This window comes from Tasmannia lanceolata, unplaced genomic scaffold, assembly GCF_043159265.1.
Source record: "Tasmannia lanceolata isolate RefF3 unplaced genomic scaffold, GAP_Taslan_0.1 ptg000005l, whole genome shotgun sequence".
NCBI classification, from domain to species: Eukaryota; Viridiplantae; Streptophyta; class Magnoliopsida; order Canellales; family Winteraceae; genus Tasmannia; species Tasmannia lanceolata.
In genome coordinates, this window is record NW_027518682.1 from 22,827,865 (window position 1) to 22,844,108 (window position 16,244).

Sequence of the window (16,244 nt, forward strand, 5' to 3'; positions counted from 1 at the left end):
CTTGAATTTTCATTAAGTTATGATCAGAACCAGTAGCAGGGCCGGGGATCTAATTTTCTAGGTAATGAATTGTGCACTGAACTTGCAAGGATCAGTCGAAAATCATAAAGCCTTTGTCCCAGACTAGTTGGGGTCGACTAAATGAATCCTTTAGAAAAATTTCACGAAGAAGGAATCTACCCGGCTCTAATCCTGGCTCTAGTTGGGTTCATCTACGTGGATCATTTTCTTCCATTCTATCCTATCCAAAGTCATGTTCTCTGTTATGTTCCTAGCTATCAAGTCTTTTCTCATTGTTTCTACCTAAGTTGTTTTCGGTCTGCCCCTACCTCTTCTCACCGGAGAATCCAAAAGGCCTACATTGGATAAGTCTAAACCATCTTAAGCGGTGCTCTCTCATCTTCTCCTCAATTGGTGCCACCCCCACCTTTTTACGAATGTCTTCATTTTTAATTATATCTAACCTTGTGTGACCGCACATCCATCTAAGCATTCGCATCTCCGCTACACTCATCTTATACACATGCTGCTTCTTGGTGGCCCAAAATTCTGAGCCGTCCAACATGGCTGACCTCACAACTGTCTTATAAAACTTTCCCTTCAACTTGGTAGGGATTTTACGGTCGCACAAAACTCCTGAGGCAAGCTTTCACTTCAACCAACCTGCTCTTATTGTATGGTTAACATCCTCTTCAATCCCTCATTCCTTATGTAGAATTGAACCAAGATAGCAAAATATATCCCTCTTAGGTACCTCCTGTCTAGTCATATTTACTTATAATTAAACAATGTTAATACTTATAATTAAACAAAGCTAACAAATGTCATGTTTAGAAGGTTTTCAATCCATGGGTATAGAGAGAATATCCTGGGACATATGGCATACGCTATTACTAAATCTGTGTACACTGAATTCAACAGTTATGGGCATTATGGATTTTTTGCTTGCTGGGTCTTGTTTTTTGTAGTACTGGTAAAAATGATCGCAAATGCTTTTGACTCCTTATGTCCAGAGGTTATATCAAAATGATCAATATTGGGTAAAAGTTATAACTTTATTCAGCAAGCAGTAATTGAACCATTAGAAAGTGGAAATCCCACCACCAATAAGTTAGATCTTTCAAATCCTCTGATAAGTTGCAAGGCTTAAAATCTTAATTGCATACTCAACAAACTAAGTTGAGTGCTTAATAAACTCAATGAAGTACTAAAGGCTCAAAAAATCAGGCCACAACATAAGCTCTTTAATGGTCAGTTTGGGCATGCAAGCCAAGATTGTCCTACATTTAAAAATAAATGACTCAAGTACTCCGGCCAAATTTAGAGTCATATGGACTCAAGGTCCAAGTCTGAGTTTCAAATTTTCAGATCATGATAACTCTCCAGACCCAGTTTCAAGACAGGCAACGTAGCATTCATGTATAGTTACGACAGTTCACCATTCATTTAAAAGGTTGAGGTAACTTGCACTGAAATTTTTAGGGTTACAAACACATTTCTTCCTAAAGAAGAGTGAAAGATAACAATGGAAATGGACTAAAAAGCAAATCATTACACCATAATATATGGAACATCAAAACAAATCATTACACCATATTATATGGAACATCAAAACATCCAATTGAATGGTTCTTCAAGAGATATATGATTCCTCTCTCTTCCAAAAATCAAAATACAAACTTCTACAAACATTGCATGCTTGCGCCATGAAAACAACATCACTAAAAGTAGTAACTGCCGGTGAAAGAATCAGCAAATTACTGATAATAGATATATGCATGAGCATATGTTGAAGATAAGGAACCAAATAGGCGGAGGGAAGGTGTGATTGTACACATTAGTCCTTTGGATCGGTAACTCCTTCGGGGGAAATCTGAAATCGTGCTTCAGCTTCTGGTAAACAAGGTGAACTTATCACTTTACATATGCGCTCGTCCCCTCTTCCCTTACGTAGAGCAAGCCTGACACAGATCAAACAACAAAGTTAATTGAGGAAGATAGAAAAGAAAGGAACATCAAGAGAGCATGTCAAGGAATCAGACTAAGAGACCTTGTTGTAGAAGCATGTGCCATGATGTTTCCACCAATGGGCTTGATTTGGGGGCCAGTAAACATTGCAGATCCATCCACTTGTGCCACGACTTGATTGGTAATCACCACTGCTACGCCAAACTACATTCAATAATAGTATTAAGAAATCTTACCAAAAGGGAAGACCACACTAGGGTTTCAAAAGCCAAAACAACTACTCGTAGGTTCACTAACATCTAGTGATATAATGCACCACATAATCCACCCGAAGATACATGAAACTAAAGCAAATTCAGACATGTGATTAGCAGATGGATCTTGGATAACAAGTCTATTTTTATTGAGATTGAGCCTCTAGCTTGATGGTAAAGGCTTTGCTTTCCAACCTAGAGCTTGGAGGTTCAATCCCAGCTTACCTACCAAAAAAAGAGTATTTTATAATGATATAAAGTATTAACTACATTTTAAAAAGTATAATGCAGCTTAATAATTATGTTTGTAAAGTCTTATATAATTATATATAAACCAAGGGATTTGCTAGCGTCCATCGCAGAAGGCATTTTGCGGATGGTCTGTTGCATGTGGCAGCAGCCACCTCGTGAATGAAGACAAAATCTGCTGAAAAGTGAGCCTGTGTGGCTGCTGTCACATGCAATAGACCATCCGCAAAATGCCTTCTGCGATGGACGCTAGCAAATCCCTTAAAAAAATATAGAATATAATATATTTAATGATTATGTTTATTGAGTCTAAAATGATTAGATTTTAAAATGATAAATAGAACAAAATGTTTTGTTTATAGCTATTTGCTGGTAGCACAAACAAGAGGTTATGCAAGAGGGATAGGAGCAAGGTTCTTGAGCAGAAGCAGCATCCTGGATAAAAGAATTCTGCAACTAGGTCACATTTTAAGATATCTTCCTGGGAATATTTTGCTCTACAAAAGAGAAAACAATAACTATTGTACAGATATATTACACTATAGTTGGAATACAAGCAGACTGGAGAAATGCAAACCAGAAGGCAAATATAATATATTTTGCTTGAAGCAAAAAGGAAAAAATAAAATTAGAGCAAAGAAATGAGACTCGAATCTTACTTCATCTGCCAGCTTCTGAAGACTTCTAAGGAACTTTGCCAAATGCATTTGCCTTGCTGACAGTTCTCCTCTTCCTGAGAAATCTGTTCTGTAGAGAGCTGTAGCGCTGTCCACTATCATAAGAGCAAACCTATTCAAGCAAATCTCTCGTGATCAGTCATCGTATTTATCTAACGGCCAAAGAAAATCCATGCACATTGCAATTGGGATAAAACTTGAAGCCCAGGCACAAGTGCCCCACTCAGTCACGAGAAATCTAAGAATCTAGATTGAGGTTGGTCACAAGAGTAGTAAGATATTGAAGTGAATAACGGGTTTCAAGTTTAACCTTCAATAACCAGTAAGGAGCTCCTGGAGAAGAGGTAGACCAAATGATAGGTACCCCAAAAAACTTGAAGAAGGTTGTATTTCACAATTTAGAATTAGGACTCTCACATTTTAGAATAAGAATGATGTACTATTTAATTCTGATGATGATGCAATGTAGCGTACGTGTTAATTCAGATAACAGTACAACTTATCGTGTTGACTTACATTTATATAATAAACAACAACTTTAATATAATTAGTATACCCTGTCGACAATCACAAAGTTTCCCACACTGTCAATGGATATGCACAAGGATATATTAAATTAAACCTACATAACAAGGACCCTGCTCGTAAATTGTAAGGAAAAGAGATTTCCCTGTCAAGCACATTGAAACAACTTTGGGGAGATAATCTTTGTTTATTTTGTCTTGATTTTTGGTATTATTTATCGACTATGCTTCTATTTTTTATGGAATCCTATGTGTATGAATCTAGCAGTTTTGTCTTTGTTCAGAAAAATAAATAAGGGCCCGTTTGGATGCCGAGAAGATTTGGATTTGGATTTCTCACATTTGCAGCCCTTTTTACATTGTAATTTGGATCGGATCAAATTCTTGGATTTCTAATTCAGCAGCTCACAGTGAAAAAAATCAGATTTCAAAATTTGCTGTGGAAATAAGAAATTGAAAATCCACAGATCTGGCAGTTTCCTTCACCCTCTTTGCTCCTCAACCTCTCCCCTCGACTAGGAAATACCCCCTTCCCTCTCTGTCCCCCTCTACATGAGCTGCCGGATCTATTCAATTTGTATTCAAAACTCAAATCCAAATACAAATACAAAATGGGAGGTATCCAAACGGGCCCTAAAGAAACAATCATATCTGTGTGGATGATTTAGTATGTTGGGTTTCCTTAAATCCCATGTCATTAACACCTTGTGAGAAATGTCCACATCGAAGTCATGTAAAATTAGAACAACCAGGTGCCTTTAATTTTCTACTTTATATTGTCCTAGAAGTCTTCCCTGAACTAAGTCAAGAGTCCAAGAATCTATTGAGTAATTTACATGCCGTATGTTGATGTTAAGCAAACAATCTATATGGTTTATGCAGACCACGAGAAACCACAAAACATAAGACATATGGGCTAGTTACGAAATGAAGATACCTTGCCTCCACCATCATTGAAGCTGCTTCTAGCAAAAGCCGTGACTGATGATCAGTGTTATAAGCTCTAGCATAAGCTACGTTCTCCAAAACATCGGCACCATTCAATCCAAATCTGCAATTTTCAGGCATTTTATTACTTTCATGAAACAATCTTCGTACAATGTTAAAACATTCACTATCGCTGTATAAAAGAATAAATAACGCCTTCTCCAACAGCTTAAGCTTTTGGAGTAACTGGTTGTTTCACATGGTATCAGAACAAAGGTCCTGTGTTCAAACCTCCTTGATAGCAAAAATCCACATGCAATGGCCAAACCCAAAAGGGGGCCACATGTGCCACGCGTAGGCCAACCCAAAGAAAGAGGGGCCACACGTGAAGGGAGTGTTAAAGTATAAAAGAATAAATAACGACTTCTCTGACAGCTTAAGCTTTTGAAGTAACTGGTTGTTTCACATGGTGTTAGCCAAAACACCTGTCTGCAATCTGTAAGAGCCTTTGTGGCCTGAAAGTGCCCTCTGCATCAATATACATTGCTTTACCCTCACCACCACCTTGATCCAATGGAAGCTGAAATACCAATATGCAGTGTAAATATCATTCAAGGATTCGCTTGGGGACAACACTTACCCATGAAATAGAAACAAACTCATTTCTAATCTCCATATGATATGACTTGATTCATGAAAATTTTCTAAAGGATTCATTAGCCGACCCCAACTAGTTTGGGACAAATGCTTAGTTGAGTTGAGTATATGACATGACTTGAGAGAGAGAGAGAGAGAGAGAGAGAGAGAGAGAGAGAGAGAGAGAGAGAGAGAGAGGGGGGGGGGGGGAGGGAGAGAGCGAACATTACTTGGCAAGTGACACATAGAGTGTGACACAACTGCGTCTTTCCAGAGCGAAATTCACCATATATTTCAGTAATAGACCCAGTTTCAATTCCTCCTGCCAAATATATCTCTGCTTAGTTCTCAAATCCAAGAGGCATTTACCCTTGAAACATACTAATATGGTCTTGGGTTGCTCTCAGCACCCCTAACATCATCCATTTAAAACTTACCCTCTAAGATCTTGTCAAGTTCTCTTGATCCAGAAGTTATCTGTATGATTTCAAGTCTCTGCGCATGAAGTTGGGTAGCACTAGTAAATCCCAGTGGAACCAACTTAGAGGCTGTCAGCAAACAAACCAAATCAATATTCACTTCTTTATTTTACAGTTGTAATGATAAAAAAAAAGATAATCTCCTTAACAGAATTAAAACAAAACAAAGAATAGCACAAGGTAATATAAAAAATTGCATGCCTGCTTCAATGATCTTGTCAACTTTTGCCTCACTAATTCCTTTAATTTGCAATAGATCTTTTCTGGGAGAATATGCAACCGATTCCACAGTGCATAGGCCAGCATCTTTAAGCTTTTTCACGTCAAGGGAAGCTATCCCCGATGCCTTAGAGAGAGAAAGTAATAGTATCAACAATTTCAATCATCACAACAATTAAAACAGCACTATTCTAAACGATGGAAGCTACAGACAGCCCAAATGCAGTGCAGATAAATAAATAGAAAAGGCAGATCTTAAAAAATGATCCATTATCTCTAAGACTTTGGTTAAGCTTACGCACGAGATAGAAAGAACCCATTTGCTATAACCGCGACTAGGTGCTAAAATAAATGATCTTCGTAGCCCAAGGCACATATGTAAACATTTAGATTAATGATTAAACATTAGACCATATGACATAAATAAGAGAAAAAAGTTTGAAGACAGACAAACCAAAGCTTAATCTTTGAATTTAGACAACCCAAATTCAGAAACAAGAATTTAAGTACCCTGCACCGACAATTGTTCCAGACAATGGGGGATAACACCACCTAAACATAAGGATTAAGGTAAAACCATAGAAGCCATAAGTGTGCGTAGGCTCAGAAATGGGAAAAGGGGAAATGGAGGAATACAAAAGAGAACATACTTGTGAAGAGCAATCGGGCCATATGCCACAGGAAGAGCAGCAGATATTCCAAACTCACATTTACCCTTTAACTGATGCAGGTTTCAAATCGGGTAGCTAAGATTGACTGCAAATTAGGATGGCCCAGATGTTCCAAGGAAACCCATTCTCCAAATTTGGAAGAGAATCCAAACTGAAAGAACAAACCCTCCGCATGTGCCAATAAACAACACAAGTTGTGTGAATTCAAGAAAAAGGATGCTATAAAAAAAGAAGAAGCAGATTCCTAATAAAATCGACTTTCGTTGATGCAAAAGAAAAAACCCACATCAAACACCAAATTCTAGGCCAACCCAGATTTTATGACGTCAAATGAAGATATGGAAAAGAAAACGAAACCTAAATTTTCAATTCGGTCGTAAAAAAATCGAAGTAACCCATTTTGATATAGCAAATAAAAAAACAAGAAAACCAACGAAACGCGAATTTGCATCGGCGGGATGAAAAAGGAAGAAACCCTAGAGGTAGGGTTGGAAGGAAAGAAAAGAAAAGGAATGGGTACCTGGAGCTGTTCGATAGGGAAAGGGCCGTGCTGCATTTCTTCCATGCCTTCCTGTCCTTCCCCCATCTTTTGGTGCTTCTGCTGCTGCTCCATGGATGCTGGCCCTGTGTGTGTGTGTGAGAGAGAGAGAGAGAGAGAGAGAGAGAGAGAGAGATTCAAACGAATGGGGGAGGCGCCAAAAGCCCTATGCTCAAGAAAACAAAGAAGCGTTCCCAGCAAGCTTTTCTTTTCCACGGCACGTCACAAGTCACAACTTGATCGAATGCTATTGATTGTTGCGAAACAAAGTCTTCTAGCTTGCTTTACTTGCAAAAACACGTTCTGAGGGGTGCAACTCGGGTCGGATTGTATCAGACTGAGGCCAACCCTAGCCTAGCTCGGGACAACATTCCCTCAACCCTATCCCATCCCACGTAACATGTTGTTTCCAAATAGAGTCGGTATGGGTTTGGGTTCACCTAGGGCCAGGAAAAAAAATAATACGAGGAAAACATAATCATAAGATAAACATGATAAAATTAGAGGACGGAGGTTGGATTCGGATTGGGATGCCAAGGTCTCATTCTAACTGAACTCGAAATTAAACTGGGTTGGCTTTTTCCAACCCAACCCGAGGAAATGCCAGCCAAACCTGGGACAAAATCGGGTTGAATCCGGCCCAAATTGCAACCCTAGTGCTTTTCTCACCTTATGTGAACACACACTCACACACACCATTAACAGAGCTGTCCCTACGCTCCAAGTGTGATCATTCAATCATCCAATGCGAAAAATATCACCCAAAACTCAACAATCCATGACTACAAGTAATTGGTTTTTCTATTAAATTACTTGTGAAAGCATATGGAGTTCACAAATCAGGCTCAAACCCAAGCTTGCCTTCATTCTCACCAATGTAGGGATGTGAGGCCCAACGCGGCCCGTTTGTCTAATGTACAAATCGGCCCCATATAGCCGATTTTATATAGGCAGGATTACCCTCCTAAAGTTCGTTTTAATTACCGTCTCCGCCACTAGGCATCTACCGTGCCTCTCAAGTCTCAACCTTTATAACCCGAAAAAAAAAAATTAAAAAAAAATCAGACTACTTGAGCCTTTCCTCTCCAATCCAGGAAACAAAGCCCTAGATCGTTCCTTGATCTACTAAATTTGAGATGTTTCTCACCAGGTGAAAGCATTTCCATCTAAAATCTAGGGTTTATTTCCATTTTTTGTTATCTGCCTGCCTCCCTTTAAATCTTTCTTTGCTGTGTTTGTTTTGTGCGGTTGAAGGACGGAATATGATAGAGGCGTCAACACCTTCTCTCCGGAAGGGAGATTGTTTCAGGTCGAATATGCCATCGAGGCGATCAAGGTTAAATCCATCCCCCTTTTTTTTTTGGGTCTTGAAATGTCTTAATAGTTTCTAGCTCCTTGAATTATTCGAGAAAGCAAAGCGTCTTGAAAGGATTGGATTTTGTTGCAGTTAGGTTCGACTGCCATTGGGTTGAAGACAAAGGAGGGCGTTGTGCTCGCTGTCGAGAAACGTATCACTTCGCCTTTGCTGGTTCCTCTCTATATCCTCATCCGTTTATTTAATTTGGCTTAATTTTCATTTCCAGGTTTCTTTCTTTCACTCTATTAGTTTAGTGGCACTTGAAAGTTCTTTCAATTTCTTCCTTCTTTGCCTTTCATTAAGTTCTTTTCTTTCTTCATTCCTTTCAAAGGAAATACCCTTTGGAGTCTCTCTGATCTATTAGCAATCATGTTAGGGATCTTGAATTTACATGAAGCAACCATCATGTTGGCTAGTGGTGCCTAGAGAGGGCAATCTCCTGCCAAAAGAGGTAATACTTATTCTACAGGGCAAGCTTCTTTCCTTCCCTTGTACTATCGGAGTACACCAGATGTTAATGCGGTTCCAAGTTGCAACACCGGGTAGAAGACTATGATTAGTGATAAGAAGAAGATCATGTTCACACCTACAATTGAGCGCTTTTTGTTTGTTCTTTCTTAACCCTATAGGTTATAGCCATCCAAACCACCTTAGCGGTAGTAAAGGTTATCAAAATAATCCACACTATCATTACAGAAAGCCAACAATTCAATCTGCAAATTATAAGTCAGACGTTGGAGCATTGGACCTACCAACTTTGAACCTTCAATAATCGCTTGTACTTCAATGTTACCAAGCATCTGGGTAAGTTTGGTTGCAGATAGTTGCCTCAGAGTAGTGGTGAATTAAAACTTTAGTCTACAGGCAGGCGACAAGCCAAGTAGTCTCCTCGTAGTTATACCATAGAGCAGTGGTAAGTAGTGTTTGGTTGTCAGCATCGTAGAGTAATGGTAGGGGTATATATATTGATAGATAGATAAGAAAAAAACCACCTTTTGTGGCTTTTCCTTGGATTTTTTTAGTAGTTTGCTGGTACGCCACATCAACATACAAGCAGGAGTCAAGGAGACAAGCCAAGTAGTCTCCTGGTAATTTGGAACTGTACATGCAACCAAACAGAGTATTTTGCTGATGTGGCAGCCAAAAATTACCCAAAACCCCAACAAAACCCTACAAAACCCGAGATATTGTGCAACAAAACAGACCTGTTTGTTTGTGCAAAAGCCGGGATGGCTGGGGTTTTGCTTGGCTTTTGGTGCCATGTTAGCAAAACCCCTTGTTTGGTTGCCAATATAGTATTGAAATCCAATGAGACTACCAGGGATGTGTCCTGGTTGTCTTTTGCTTGTCTGCTAATGTGTTACCCTAGTCTCCTCCAAACAGAATCCAAGCCAAAAACCACAAAAAGTGATTTTTTGCTTGGATTTCTTGGGAATGATGCTCTCTCTCTCTCTCTATGTTGGTAATGGCAACCAAACACTACTTACCACTATTCTATGACGTAAGATCCAGTTAAATCCAAGGCTTGTCTCCTCCCTCTTGACTACTTACACCACTACACTATGAGGTAAATACCTACATCCAAACAGAGCCTCAGGTTTACTGCTTCTTCTACTATGATGGATAGGAAGGGTGGGAGTAGATCCCTTGTATAAGCCCCCTTAAACTATGAAAACAACTGCTTGACTTCCATTCATAAGAACCAAAAGATGTGGTTGGAATGCAAGCTTGAATCCATCTTCTAAATATCTCCAATCAATCTTGCTGAGGATACCCTGACTTACTTCCCAGTTTCTTGAGTCGCTACAATCATTTGCAATGAGCTTCCCACCTAAAATCTGCCTCCATTCAATGGATATACATTGGCATGAGGAAATTACTTCCACTAGTGCTCTTACTAGACTTAATGAAAGGAGTTTCACCAATTCTGTATACATATTAAATCAAACAATTATATGATATCTTGAATTTAGATTTAGAATAAAATTTTATTATTTCCCCATGGCTATATCCGCCTCCCTTCAATGTATGCGCCTTGGCTTGTAGACTTTTCCAGAGCTTAGGATGTATAGGTACTAGATATCGGCATCCGTTTCATATGTGATGCCCATACACATACATTGATAAAAATTAGGTACTTGAGGGCCTTAGATATTTCTGGTCTTCCAATAAAAATTGGTGTGGGTGGTGGGTTCTATCTACTGAAGGAAAACCTCCACTTTCACTGTAAATCAGTTATTCGTTGCTTCATGACTGATCGTTCAACTTGAATCACAGCATTTTCCTTCTACTCAAATACATCATGATACTACACATCCTTTTGGGATTGTTTAATCTTGGTCATGCAGAGAAGAATAAATGCACACTCTCAAACATGCAGACACATGCGTGGAAATATTGGTTTCTTGACTTTGGATGTTTTTAGCCTTTAGCATCTTTCTAGGCTGCTGGTATTTTCAGTTACTAAGTTCCATTTCTGTTTCAGGAGCCAAGCAGTGTGGAAAAAATTATGGAGATTGATGAGCATATAGGATGTGCTATGAGTGGACTTATAGCTGATGCTCGTACCCTCGTTGAGCATGCACGCGTCGAAACACAGGTCTTGTTTATATTCACATTGTGCCAGTAACTCCTAAGTGCTATGATTTTTTTTCCTGATTCTGTCTATGTACTTTCCTCAGAACCACAGGTTCTCATATGGTGAATCAATGACAGTGGAATCAACCACGCAGGCCCTTTGTGATCTTGCTCTTCGATTCGGTGAAGGCGACGAAGAATCTATGGTCATCATTGCTATGCCTTCTGAAACTACAGTAGCTTTTCAGTGCAATTAATTCCCAGTAACATTGCTTTTTCGATGGTTTCATCTTTAGTCTCTCATGGACAATTTGATCTGCAGCCCATTGCATTTTGGTGGGAATTGTGTGTAAACTGCAATACAATAAGTTTTGCTAGATACAGTTTGAAAAAGGTTTTTCTAGATTGCAGTTTACATCTATAAGCATTCTTTAGGGGAAAATATGCGGTGGCTCCACATCCAGTTCTATTTTTAGCTTTTGGAGTATTTCTTATGCATCCTAGTATGGGCATGCCGCATGCCTATATTACATTATTCAGGGGAAAATATGTGGTGGTGCCTCGTCCGATCCTACTTTTAACTTGAGTGCTGCTTATACATCCTAGTACGATGCTTATTTATATTAATTACAATGAACTTGTGTCAATTGAAGACTTTTGAAAGGGTCCCATTGTGTCATATGGTTCAAACATTAATCACGATTGAAGCATTAGGGCCTCTTTGAATACCAACAAACTCAATCCTTATTTGCGTCAATTGAAGACTTTTGAAAGAGTCCCATTGTGTCATATGGTTCAAACATTAATCACGATTGAAGCATTAGGCCCTCTTTGAATACCAACAAACTCAATCCTTATTTGCTATTAAGGTTTATTTTATTTGCAAATGGGACACTAGGGCCACTTTGGAAGCCGTCAACTATATCGTTTCTTAAACGATTATAACCATTACCTGCAAATAATCATATTTATCTTCAAAACTGTTTGCATATAAGACAATGAAGTATCCAAACTATACCTTCTGTAAAATGGTGCAGTGCAGTATTCTATGTTTTTTGGTATACAATCATGCCTTTATTACATGCTTCATATAAAAATATGTGGTGGCCCCATCCGGTTCCATTCTTAGCTCGAGTATTATTGCTTAGACATCCCAATATAATACTCGCTTATATTGATTGCAAATGAACCTGAGACAATTGGATGCTTTTGAAAGAGTTCCATTGTGTTTTTTATGATAAACCTTCCACCCCCTTGAAACTTTAGTTGCTATTTTTTATTTAAGTGGTTTTTTGTGAGAACCATAGCCACTTCTGTTGAAATTATGTGTCAGAAACGTAGTAGAGTTGGCCAAGGCATACCTTTGGTAGTTAGGGAGGCCATTCAGAGCTTGTTTGGGCAACTGCATTGTGCAATGTTTATTTTTCTTTTTCCTTCTATTAGAATTATTAGGGGTGGCCATGAAATACGTTGCAGGGAGTAACCCTTCAGGAACTCTAATAAAACCGGGAGACTAGATCTTGCCATATATCTATCTCTGTCTTGAGCCTTAGCAATCTTTTGGTTATATCAACTTCAGTGTATTGACAGATTCTAAGATCTTAAATCTCTGTAAAATTGGTTGTTTGGAATCATTTTTGTGGTACTCGATTGTTTTGCATCTGCTGTTCCTTATTTAGTAACCACTATGGTGCTAGGATGTGGCACAAAATACTGGATATTTTTTTCTGTTTTCTTATGTGATACTATTTGTTTATTTTACAGTCCCGACCTTTTGGGGTATCTCTTCTGATTGCCGGCCATGATGAGAATGGCCCTAGCTTGTAAGTAGTTTTTATTCTTCAGAACTTTGCGCCTTTGTAACCATTTTTATATGGGAATATACTGTCTGGTGGTGGTGGTTTTGCCTTTATATGCTTTCTTTTCCGTAGTGTAATACTCATCATGGCCAGAAAGGTGTTGATTTAGAACCTTATCCTGGAAAAATGTGAATAAATCTCATTCGTATGAAGACCATAGGCCTTTCTTAATTGAGAAGATGCTAAACCCTTTAGGGATTTAGTAAAATGAAAGATGAGATACTCTGACGGAGCTGTAAAGCTCTCACCCCGGGTAGGTGTGACTTTGTTTTCAAGTTGCGGCTTGAGGATCAGTATAGTTGTGATGATTAATTAGCAGGAGCACAATGCTAAGTCTCTTATATGGATCTAGGGTGGAGTCAGTCCTCATGTTGGACAATGTAGCTTGCTTAGATTGGATTCGAGAACGGAAGCTATGTTACCCAGATATGGATACAGACAATAACAGAAACATAGATACATCTCGGCATTTTTGAAATGTAGGGTACGGATACGGATGTGGGTTCCCATGCTGTGAGGTATAATGCAAGGCATCTTTAATAAAAAAATATAAAGCTTATCTAGATTTAACTTAGACGATAGAATTAATAATAAATTTAAAAGATGCAATTAATAATAAACTTGAAATAGCACATGTAAGACTCACATATTATAATTGTTAATACAAAACATCATTGCTAATTCGAATGCGGAGGGGTTTGTTTGAAACAAGGCAATAATTTGACCAGCAAAAGTATCCACGAAGTATCCAGGTGTTGTGGCATACACCTCTAGAATTATCTGAGCGTCATAAGCAGGAAGTGGAGCAAACAGCAAACTAGAAAATAATCTACTTTTGGACCTGGAGCATCTTGAAATAGGTCTATTAGTTGTGAAATCCAGAAGCGGGAATGACACTAAATTACTAAAAGGCATGTGCATGATACAATTATCGTCAAGATTTTAGGACTAGAAGCGGGAATGACGCTAAGGCATGTACATGATACAATTAGGGCGATGATCTCCCCTCCCCCTCCCCCGCCGTACGCATTCGCCCCCCTTATAATGTGAACAGTAGCCAACTTCACGTCAAATCACGTTAAAAGGGGGGCGAATGCGTACACGGGGGGGTTAGAATATCATCCCCCTACAATTATCTTCAAGATTTTAGGACTTGTAGTCGGCATCTTTAAGATTGGTAACATTTGGAAAGTAATCAATGGCCTGGTGAACTAAATTGCTAAGAAATTGTTATTTTTACTACTGTTGATTGTATGCATGTAGAGAACCTGGCAAGGATTATCTCCACATGACCTCATCTGTGTATCTTTTTATTTTCTGTGGCTGCTATTCACTAGAAAATGGCAAAACAAATGCATACATAGTCATCCATGCTCAATGTTCAAAAAAAAAAAAAAAACATAGTCATCCATGCTGATAAATGCAGGGATTGCATGTGCGCATGTCGTATTCACAATGTGGGAGCGTACACATGACGTACAGATGCATGCATTGCACTAAGACTAGCACTAAAATTTAGGATGGCACGGATTGATGCTTTTATGTTATGTGGGATTTATATTGAACTTGTGATATTCAGATACTACACGGATCCATCTGGCACATTCTGGCAATGCAATGCCAAGGCGATTGGTTCAGGTTCAGAAGGTGCTGACAGCTCTTTGCAAGAGCAATACAACAAGGTACCCATCTTTTATTTTCTTTTTGAATAATTACAAGGTACCCATCTTTGAAGTCGCATTTGTCTTTTTTTTCTTTATATCCAATTAATGAGTATTATCACTTCTATTAATACATTCTTATCCAATATTTAAAAACATAAGTTGAATCTGAATTTGGCCTTTTGTCTTTCAAGTTCGACGTAGCCAACTCAACCCCAGCCTAGTTACTTAAAACCTGCTAGAATAGAGTTCGTGAATGATGCTAATTATAAGAAGAAAAAAAAGGATTAGGACAAATTAAGCTAACATCAGGAGATGATGATGTTTTGGATAATAAGATTGGTAGATGTGGATTATGTATAGAGAGGGCTGAGAAGTGGGTTTAAGATATGGGATTAGTAGAAGTGAACTTTGGGTTTTTTTAGAAGGATTGAACTCTGGAGGCTCCAAAATTTCCCCCAAACAACCCCCGAAATATTATCCCCACAGCCATCTTTTCTAGTAGTAAAGGGTCATCCTCAATCAAATCAGCTGCTTTATTACATATTGGTTTTTTCCTTGGAAACAAAGAATCTGAGAACGTAAACCAACAAAGAATCTGAGAACGCGAGCCAGTGATTAATGTCATCTGTTATTTGCAGGACCTAACGCTTCAAGAAGCTGAAACAATAGCCCTTTCCATCTTGAAGCAAGTGATGGAGGAGAAAGTATGCCTGTCTCTTGGATATGAAACAATCAATTACACAGTTGATATTATCTCGTACGCCCTGTTTGTTTTGTATTTTGAGACTCAAAATGGGTTCTCAAAATCCAAAACAAACAGGACCTTGTTATTTTTATGACAGTCTAAAAACAAGCTAGAATATTTTGGCCAGGTGACTCCAAGCAATGTCGACATTGCGAAGGTAGCTCCAACTTATCATCTCTACACTCCATCCGAGGTGGAGGCAGTCATCAGCCGCCTATAAGACACCATTTTCTCGTTCCCCATTTCCACTCGTTGCCTACACACATTTTAAGGTGATCAGCATCATCTTTAGGGATATTTTCTGTTTTTCCCTCTGATTTACATGCTAAATCGGGAAACTCATTTGCTGCTTTTTAAGATCAGACATTCATTCTTGAATTTTAAAGCTTTCCTGTTTTTTTTTTGAAATGGGTTTAAAGCTTTCCTGTTAATGATGATGTTTGTTCTGTTATGCCGATGTGTCATTCAAATTAATCCAATTCACGAGCTTACGGCAATAGCATGCCGAAATACTGTTAAAGCTGATACTTTCATGTATTGGAATTTGGCAATGATGCTTATCTTCCATCGCACATGATATGTTGGGCTGATATTTTCACCTCCAGTTATATTTTCTAATGGAATATTTGTCGAGCTTGTTTTTCACTCTCTTCTGTTTCTAACATGAATCGTAGAGAAATGGGGATGTTTAGTCGAGATAATTGATCTGGTGGACCAGCACGAGTTGGTCCACAAGATCTTGGTCCAGTGACGAATGGTCATCTTAACCATCAGATAAGCCCAACAAAAATGAACACGTAGTTTCTCTTGGCGGAACCTTAAGGTCAATGGGCTGAGATCATCCGATCAAGATGGGGTGAACATCCCACTGATTGGCTCAGTGGTCCTATTTATGGCCGA

The 16,244-nt window shown here is 38.7% G+C and overlaps 2 protein-coding genes across 3 annotated transcripts; one reads left to right on the top strand and one right to left on the bottom strand.

The window, feature by feature from the left end:
• Positions 1-1,518: 1,518 nt before the first annotated feature.
• Positions 1,519-7,553, bottom strand: RAD51 (RAS associated with diabetes protein 51). The gene is made up of 9 exons (XM_077380386.1): positions 7,125-7,553; positions 5,916-6,060; positions 5,673-5,783; positions 5,466-5,557; positions 5,085-5,179; positions 4,610-4,723; positions 3,131-3,260; positions 2,051-2,172; positions 1,519-1,961 (listed from the first exon to the last, which is right to left on the bottom strand). The coding sequence occupies exons 1-9, from the start codon at positions 7,215-7,217 to the stop codon at positions 1,838-1,840; spliced, it is 1,026 nt and encodes a 341-aa protein (XP_077236501.1). The 5' UTR covers positions 7,218-7,553; the 3' UTR covers positions 1,519-1,837.
• Positions 7,554-8,137: 584 nt separating this feature from the next.
• LOC143878005 (proteasome subunit alpha type-5-like) lies at positions 8,138-15,989 on the top strand. 2 transcript variants are annotated; one of them, XM_077380387.1, is made up of 9 exons: positions 8,138-8,292; positions 8,397-8,478; positions 8,590-8,670; positions 10,985-11,098; positions 11,181-11,282; positions 12,841-12,899; positions 14,515-14,617; positions 15,238-15,303; positions 15,472-15,989. In XM_077380387.1, the coding sequence occupies exons 1-9, from the start codon at positions 8,279-8,281 to the stop codon at positions 15,562-15,564; spliced, it is 714 nt and encodes a 237-aa protein (XP_077236502.1). In that variant the 5' UTR covers positions 8,138-8,278; the 3' UTR covers positions 15,565-15,989. The 2 variants fall into 2 exon arrangements, with proteins under 2 accessions (XP_077236502.1, XP_077236503.1); XM_077380388.1 differs by lacking the exons at positions 8,138-8,292; positions 8,397-8,478; positions 8,590-8,670 and adding an exon at positions 8,876-8,950.
• The last annotated feature ends 255 nt before the right edge of the window (positions 15,990-16,244 follow it).